This window comes from Henckelia pumila, chromosome 3 (genome assembly GCF_033568475.1).
Source record: "Henckelia pumila isolate YLH828 chromosome 3, ASM3356847v2, whole genome shotgun sequence".
Taxonomy (NCBI): domain Eukaryota; kingdom Viridiplantae; phylum Streptophyta; class Magnoliopsida; order Lamiales; family Gesneriaceae; genus Henckelia; species Henckelia pumila.
The window spans coordinates 18,646,970-18,655,984 of record NC_133122.1 but is presented as its reverse complement, the minus strand read 5'-3'; the positions used below and the strand labels follow the sequence as shown (position 1 = coordinate 18,655,984).

Here is a 9,015-nt window from a genome sequence, read left to right as displayed (position 1 = left end):
AAAAAAAAGAATCAAACGTCATATGTAAAAAAAATTTCCTATAATTAATATTATATTATATATAGTATACATTAAATTCAAAAGTAGAAAGTAATTTATATCATTTAAAACTTCTCATTAATTTATTTTTCTATGAATAAAACTGAAAATAAATCAAACTAATAAAATTATAGTGCAAATAAATGTTAGAAAAAATTACAAAATCACACTTAAAATACACATGCTCTCAATACTCAGTTTCATTGGAAAGACACACTAAAAAAATGACATATATTGACATATTTTAAAGGGCACTTGTGGATTTTTTTTTTTTAAGTATTTTATTTTTTTTAATCTCTTTATTCTACTTGTGGCTATTAGGCAAAAATTACATGTAAAGGTTGAAAAACATAAAAATCTAGAAGTCAAACAAAAAATTGTAGACGTCTTTATATCATTAATATCGAAGTAAAAAATCAATTACAAGAAAATGAATGACAAATTTATTTATATTTAGGAAGATGATAAGGAAACAAAAAAATACATTAATTTCACAAAAAATGGATAGTCGGTCATAATAATTAACACACATTACCGAAATAATTAAATGCAAACACACGCTTCGAATGAATCAATCAATAATCCTTTCATTATACATCAAATAAAAAAAATAGATCTTATTTTTTTCTTAGGAATATCATTTTCTACTAAGCACTCAAACTACAAGGTTATCAAAATTGGTAGAATTAAGTATACTATTAATGACTATATTAATTTAGTACAAAAAATTAAATGACACAACAACCTTATGAACCACAAATAAATTATAGATAAAAGAATAAAATATATAAATAAAATTGAAAATAAATCAACTAATCAAATTTTAGTGCAAATAAACTTTAGAAAAATTTACAAAAGCGCATTTATAATCTACCTCTTTCAATACCCAGTTTCATTGGAAAAAAACTAAAAAAAATGATATTTACTGACATATTTAAAGGCACTTGTGGATTTTTTTTTATTTTCTAATTTTTTTCTTCTACTTGTGGCTATTAGCAAAAAATTACACGTAAAATTACTTTTTTTAAAAAAAAATTAAAATATGGAAACCAAATCGGAAAAATGTAGACGCCTTTATATCCTTCATATTGAAATGAAATCAAAGACACGAAGATGAAATCAAAATTTATTTATATTTATGAAAAGGGAAAAAACATTAATTTCAACAAAAATTAAAGTAGGTAGTTGATTATAATATTTAACACACATTACCGAAATAATTAAATGAAAACACACGGATCCAATTACCATGCATCAATCAATAAACCTTCCACTTTACATGAAATAATAAAAAAAATTAGCTCTTATTTTTCCTAGAAATATCATTTTCCACTAAACATTCAAACTACAAGGTTATGAAATTTGGTGGAGTTATTTATTGTATTAATGACTCTATTAAGTTTGTGCAAAAAATGACATAAACAACTTTATGAACCACAAATAAATAAGAGGGTAAAATTAGTTACAAATCAAACTCATATATTTATAGTTGTATTATAGATTATATTATTATATTAGATAAGGGTAAAATTGGTCCCAAATGAAACTCATATATTTATAGTTATAGTATAGAATATAGTATTAGATTAGATATTAGAGATATAAAATAGAGAAATTAAATAAAATAATAAAAAAATCAAATAATAAATAGTAGATGCACAAAATTATCATTTTTTATTTGAAACAGTGCATATCAAATAAAAACAAGGTCAAATAATAAATAGTAGATGCACAAAATTTTAATTTTTTTTTTAAAAAAAGTGCATGATATAATTTTTTAAATGAATTACTTAATTAGTTGAAGAGACACATAAATAGATAATTAAAAAAACACATTAATTATGTAGTATTAATAGAAAAGGGTAGACATGTAAATTCACAAGCACAAATAAATAAGAGTGTAAAATTAGTTACAAATCAAACTCATATATGTATAGTTGTAGTATAGATTATATTATTATATTAGATAAGGGTAAAATAAAATTGGTCTCAAATGAAACTCATATATTTATAGTTATAATATAGATTATAGTATTAGATTAGATATTAGAGATATATAATAGAGAAATTAAATAAAATAATAAAAAAACCAAATAATAAATAGTAGATGCACAAAATTATCATTTTTTATTTGAAACAGTGCATATCAAATAAAAACAAGGCCAAATAATAAATAGTAGATGCACAAAATTTCATTTTTTTTTATTTTAAAAAGTGCATGATATATTTTTTTAAATGAATTACTTAATTAGTTGAAGAGACACATAAATAGATAATTGAAAAAACACATTAATTATGTAATATTAATAGAAAAGGATAGACATGTAAATTCACAATTAAACTCACATATTTATATGTTTTAGTGATACAAATTTTTTTTAAAAAAAAACAACTAAACCCCGATAGTGGGTTTTAGTGGTCCGGAACGAGTTGGGCAGGAATGGTTGGGCAGCTGAAAATTACTCTATATATATATTAATATATATATAGCTTCGAAAGAAAGTATAATTGTTTTTATCTCATTATATCTTTTATTATCAAAAAAATTTAAACAATTTGAGAGTGAAAATGTGGCGGGAAAGGCATGCATCAATGAACAGCAGCAATATATCAACACAGCAAAAAGCTTGAGTTAAAATGTGAGAAAGTGTCAAGTTTCTATTTTTGTACAGCACAAAAGAACTTCTGGCTCAACAACACAAAGAGCTATCGATTCTGTAGTCTGCTAATTGTTACGATTGTTTTGAAATACCACATAACCTTAACTAAATTATTTCAGTCGAGGTTAACCTGACAAAGCTCAGGTGTGAATGCGCTGTATTTCAGCTGTAAGATCTCTTGCAGAATCTTAAACTTCATTGCCGATTTTGAAATCTGAAACGGTAGCATTTTGACGAGTTTCAGCAGTAGGTGCCGGTTCTTTCTTGTCCAATCCAAATAATGAGCAACTTTGAAACACATCCAAACTGTTGGCCACAAGACGGTTCAAACCACCAAGGCTATCGCTAAAAATTAGATCATCGCTATGGTATCTACAGGTTGGTATGTCCAAATCTAACGGTCCTAAAGAGTCAGGCTGAGCCACGGAAAAAATTAGAATCAGATTATCTTAAAAACTAGCAATCACGACATAAATGAAAGAAGAACAGCTGATAGTAATCAATAACGAACTTCTGCAACAAGAAAATGGAAATTGTGAACTCCGGAAAATCTTACCCAATATATATCAGTGATCCCACCGATATCCTTTGTACCATTCTCTGAATTATAACTGGGCCCACAGTTACCTATCAGGTCTCCACAATCAGGATTAGTACTGGTTAATTTTTCCACTTCAGGCAGTTCCTAGATGAAAGAAGAACAGTATCACTACTAAGACATTGATACCAAAGGCAAACATTCAGGTAACCCAATGACATGCTGGTTTAAAATCATACCTCAACTTCCTTGTAAGTAACAAGATTTCCTTTAGTAGCTTGTACACACGCTTCTGGGGAATCGTTCTTTGATGCACCATGGCTATCGTCACGTAAAGGGCCATTCGTTTGGAATGCAAAGGCATCACATGTTTCTTCAGCTTCCCAAATGGAAGGCACGTGAGATTGCACTCTATGCTGGAAATCTACTTTGTTTTGATGTTTGTAAATGTGAGCAGCAACTGCAGCATCAAAAGAGTCACAACTGAATGGGATCTGTGAATGACAGTCAGAGTTGACAGGCACGGGAAAATCTGAGCAGTTGATGTCCATGTTCTGTGCTGACTCAGAAAGCAGATCTCCCACACTAATGTTAGTAAGGCTATCGGCCCACTCCCCAGATGACAAAGTCACGCCCTTCTGCGAATTAAAAAATATATATATTATCTCAAAATGAGGCAACACTAATCTTGAGGTTGGTTTGACTAACATGTGAGACCGAGCGTTAAATCATTCTTATACAACTCACATGCCATGAGTGACCAAGGTACTCGATAATTGTCAGAAAAGGTTTCCATTTGTTCCTTTTAATGGACAGGACGATAGGTGAAAAAGTGCGTTAGAAGTTTTTAATAGAAACTGTACGCTGAATAGTCTCATAAACAGTACATGTAACTTAATATAATACGGTGCAAATATATAGCAGTTTGTAAACTTATTTGTATATCACATAAATTTTCACGACAGTATTCAGTTCTATCAAAAGCTTCCAAGTTAAAAGACATAAAGCAAAAGTAGAAGGTATACCATTTTTTCAACTTGTCTGGTAACTGCCGAAGCTCCAGCATCTCTTCTGGGCAGTGACATATCTACAGCTTCACTATAATATCTTGAAATATTAACATCAGAACCACAACGTTCAACCATTTCATTTGGAGCACATGTTGATGAGGGAACATGAGCATTATTCTGTCCTGTTGAGGCAATCTGACAGTCATGGAAACTAAAAAGGTGCTCAGTTTGAAAGTTCTGCTCGTTTGCTAGGTTAGTGTTCAGAGTTTGCTCGATGAGATTAGCATGTGACAATGTTTGAGCTGTTTCCAATTCAACTGCAGCTTTCGAGAACCAGCCATACCTTACATACAAAACAAATCTGTTAATCTATTGATTCTACAAACATCAACACTGAGTGTATGAGAATTAAACCTGAGGCGGAAGATCGGAGGGCTTCCAATTAGATGATAAATATCTACTGCACAAAGAGAACAATCCTTAGTCCACCTCTGATATCCCACCAGGTTTTCCCCTTGTGCCCAGTAAGGAAAAAGCATCAGCTCTTGTGCATTAAAGCTTGAGTTACCCCATTTTCTACTTAGATGCTCAAACACAGATGATATTTTCTTTCGTGAGCTCAAAGTAAGTTCCAGATGGGGATTGTGTTGTTCCTACAATAAATAAACATAGTCCATACTTTCTTAGTAATTTTAACAAGCACTGAAAAACCACCATGAAACATCATCAAGAAATACATTCACTAGCATGGCTTCCTTTTATCCTACCGTCTCCAAGGTTTTCCGAGTGCTTTCATCAATTGGGAACAACTGTAGCTTGAGTTTTGCAGAGTTCTGAATGTTATTCTCGTTGAACAATGTTTGTGAAGATACAGGTAAAGTGTTCACCATTTCCACATTTTGCTGAGAGCCATCATGACCTGGAAATTTAAGCAATAACACATTGGTTATCATAAGACAACTTAACGTCAATTCACCCATTAGTCCTGCCTTCCCTAGATTCAGAATGAAAATATGGGATTTAAACTGAGTTCTCCTGACCAATTTCAATATCTTTGTTGGAGTTCACTCGTTCCAAATGTTCAGCAGCATCAGCTACCAATGAAACCCCAGCAATGGCAGCTGTCTCCCATCTTTTATATGCAGCTGCAGATGCAATGCCTACATATAGATTTGGGAATACAGGAGTAACACCAAAGTGAACAAAAAGACAGAAGAAAATTTTGAGGCATCAAGCTTTTTTTAACACTTGCACAGCGCAGAGATAACAAGATCCAAGCCAACATTCATATGCCCAAAACCTTTCAGATAAACGAGGGCATTAATAGATCTTAAAAAGGATTATTGCAATGACCTGTTTTGCGTCGATGCTTTGCAGCTTTCACAGAGGTTGGGTCTACTTTAGCACGATTCATCATCTCTGCATTTACATGGCGCTTCAACATAGATCCTTTTCCAGATCCAACTTTTTGGATGTTTTGGCTGTCTACGAGAACCAATTTCACAGCACGACTGTCGTGACCTGATGTTCTGACCTCATTTGAGGCAGGGACATAGGCCGTAGAAGAATGATTTTCTCCACCAGGAAGTCGTTTCCTTATGTTCCTCTTCCTATCTTTCAAGAGTTGATTCTCCTTCATGAGAAAGGAATATAATCAGTTCAATCATGTTTCAAACTATTTCATATCTGACAAAAGAATCCATTAGCACAATACCAACCAGAGTCTCCAGAAATATCTTAAATCTTCGAGGTTTCAAGTGAAGCTTAGAGGCTTTGCAGCTATACTTTTCCAGTAACGACCACCTGCAAGTGACTACATATGTTAGGAGACTGATTGTTGGTGAAAAAATTCTCTGATTCACTCAAAGCAGAGAGTTGTATCAACTATCAATCATGACAGAAGGACTCCAATACCCACAAATGGAAAATACAGAAGAAAAGGGAAAGGAGAGACAAAATAGAAGCAAACTACAAAATTGCAGTGTATTACAAGTGAGTGCATGCTGATAAAAAATGCAACACATAAATGCTTGTGATGATAATTACTACTACATTAGAATTACAAAGCGAAACGCTACAAAGAGAACATTATGATGATTCGAAAACAAATTTAGAAGAAATCAAAATGTTATTACAACTCACAACCAGATAGCCAAAGTAGATTGGATACTAATGAAAAGAAAGTCAGAAAGTGTAAAAACCTATTGGTAAAAACTAAAAGTTAAGATTAAATGTGATAGTGATTCTCTATAAATGGTTGACTTACCATCGAAGCATAGCAGCGTTGGTATCTTTTGAGTTTTTGGCATCAAGACAAAGTTCAGGGCCAAGCAACTTGTTCATTCGTCTTACAAGCCGATAATAATAATGTCTGACCTGAATGCCAGATATAAATTAAAATAGGAGAAAAGTTAGAATCCAATAATGGAATAAACTGCATGGAAATTCATTAAAAAAAATCATTTAATTTTAAAAACCTGATCCTTGTTTTTACTCTGAACGCGGGAAGTGATTTTCTCGAAATTCTGAGAACAGGAGTATTCTATGGTCAGAACGTAGAAAAAGCAAACTTTCGGAACAAAAATCAGTACAAACATAGCAGATTGCTTGCCTTGCCAACTTGCCGTAGAGCAGCAAAAAAGCTTTCTTCCTCTTGACGAGTCCAAGCAGCCCATTGCCTTGTTTGCTTTTTTACTGCATAGAAATAAACAGGCAATGGTGAAATATTTCCTTTTTAGGATAACACTGAAAATTAAAGAGTAAAAGTTACTGGGCATTGGCGCAGCAGCTTGATCTTGTGCAGATGGGGGTACACTAGAATCCCCTCCATCACTTCCAAGATTCTCAGACCCAAGTAGAATCTCACAATCTATGGAAACCTGAGACACCATTTCTATGTTTTTGCTAACACAAAATTGCTACACTTCATTCCTTCTCGCTCTGCGGTTCTCAAAGGACACTTCAAACTACCTTTGCCGCGGGATCTAATACGACTGGTTGAAACACAAAAAAGTGTAAACAATCAGCAAAGAAACTTTTAAGGATTATCAACACACTTATATTTGTCCAATTGAGCAATTAAGTGGCGTCGATAAACAGGCTGTAGAATTTACAAGGATTAGTATATTAATAGTTAAAGAAACCAATAATTTAAAGTTCCACAAGCCTTTATACACAATCCCTAACTTGGAGATAAATGTGAATAATAGAGAGTAGTATCAGTATCTTAAAATTTGAAGAAATCCCACGTAAAAATGAAAATTCCCCAATTGCATGAGCGTTTAACACAACATAGAAATCAAAGTAGCGAAATAATCAAGATGTGCAAATAGGGTTTAGGTATCCCTCATTATAATTCGAGCAATGAAGCACCAAAATTCAACATTCGAACAGCATCATTCCCCAAATTAGCTTTAAAATAACCTTTGCCAACCAATTCAACCCACAACACATCCAACAAAAAGTTAAATCGATCCAGAAACAAAAAACCCCAAGATCTATTTCCAGTTAAGCAAAGAAAGGAACAACGAAAATCCAACTTCGTAATTAATTTGAGTTATACATATGGCGAAGACGGCAAAAATGACAAGGAAGAGATTTCTCACCAGCAATCTAATTCATTTCGGGGGAATATCAATTGAAGAGTAACAAAACCAGAAGAGGGAAGAGAAAGCAAAGGGAAATTGAAAAAAGAAAATGAAACCTTCCCAAATATGAATGCCTCTGAACTGCAGTTAAAGCTCACAAAATTGTAAAATACAGATTGAAAAAAATTGAAAAAAGAGTGAATTGGGCATTTACACCACCTGTTCGATGGATTGCCTTTCTTCAATGGTGAATGGGCAGCACCAAAAGCTGAGAAATTAGGGTTTCAAGTGTACCGGTGATGGTGAATTGGGGAATCATAAACACACCTCAGGCCACAGCAAAGCTTTCATTGGAAGTAATTATGTACCTATTCATTTAAATAATCTAATAATATGATAAATTTGGGGTAATTAATTTGTGATTCCATTGTAATTTTTACAATTTCGACCTTTTATTTTATTACAACATATAATGAAAATATTACACAAATCAATTTATTATAATTGATTCCATGGTAATTTTTACAATCTCAACCTTTTATTTTATTTATTTATTTATTATTTTATTACAACATGTGATGGAAATATTCTATTAACACAATCAAATAATTATAATGAGGTGCAATATCAATAATTTTCTTATACGACATTGTTAGTATAAGATGGATTTACAAATTTCATGGTCATATTTGAATTCAAGATAATTCTTTAATTCGATTGAATTGGATTTGAGTTATTATTCCAAATTCACACAAAATTGTTTGTGCAATTTATTGAACACATGGATTTCAATTTTTATTTTTTATTTTTGCTTACAATAAAATTTAAAATATTTATTTGACCGAAATATTTAAAACCTTTATATTGTTATGCCGCCAAAACTATAATTAAGCTAAAATAAATATAATTATCTCCCTAAATGGCTAAATTTGTGCCCCAAAAAAATTAAATCATTAAAATAAGTAGTCCAAAATCAAAACTAACATAGAGATTTCTATAGCACTGTCCCACATATTAATTTTATGAAATAGATGTTTTATTTGATACAACCCATGAATAAATATTATTTTTTTATGTCAAAATTATTATTATATATATTATAAATATGAGTCCAGTCAAATCGTTTAACGAATATAGATCTATCAGATCATCTCACGAAAAACCTCCTCTTAAATTAAATA

The 9,015-nt window shown here is 31.6% G+C and overlaps 1 protein-coding gene across 2 annotated transcripts; it reads right to left on the bottom strand.

The window, feature by feature from the left end:
• Positions 1–2,645: 2,645 nt before the first annotated feature.
• LOC140887757 (TSL-kinase interacting protein 1) lies at positions 2,646–8,179 on the bottom strand. Of its 2 annotated transcripts, XM_073295211.1 has the most exons (15): positions 8,054–8,163; positions 7,853–7,975; positions 7,018–7,240; positions 6,859–6,941; positions 6,725–6,772; positions 6,514–6,623; positions 5,966–6,050; positions 5,601–5,880; positions 5,288–5,407; positions 5,015–5,166; positions 4,662–4,900; positions 4,263–4,590; positions 3,477–3,875; positions 3,256–3,384; positions 2,646–3,115 (listed from the first exon to the last, which is right to left on the bottom strand). In XM_073295211.1, the coding sequence occupies exons 3-15, from the start codon at positions 7,136–7,138 to the stop codon at positions 2,888–2,890; spliced, it is 2,322 nt and encodes a 773-aa protein (XP_073151312.1). In that variant the 5' UTR covers positions 7,139–7,240; positions 7,853–7,975; positions 8,054–8,163; the 3' UTR covers positions 2,646–2,887. The 2 variants fall into 2 exon arrangements, with proteins under 2 accessions (XP_073151312.1, XP_073151311.1); XM_073295210.1 differs by lacking the exon at positions 7,853–7,975 and having other exon boundaries at positions 8,054–8,179.
• Between the last annotated feature and the right edge of the window lie 836 nt (positions 8,180–9,015).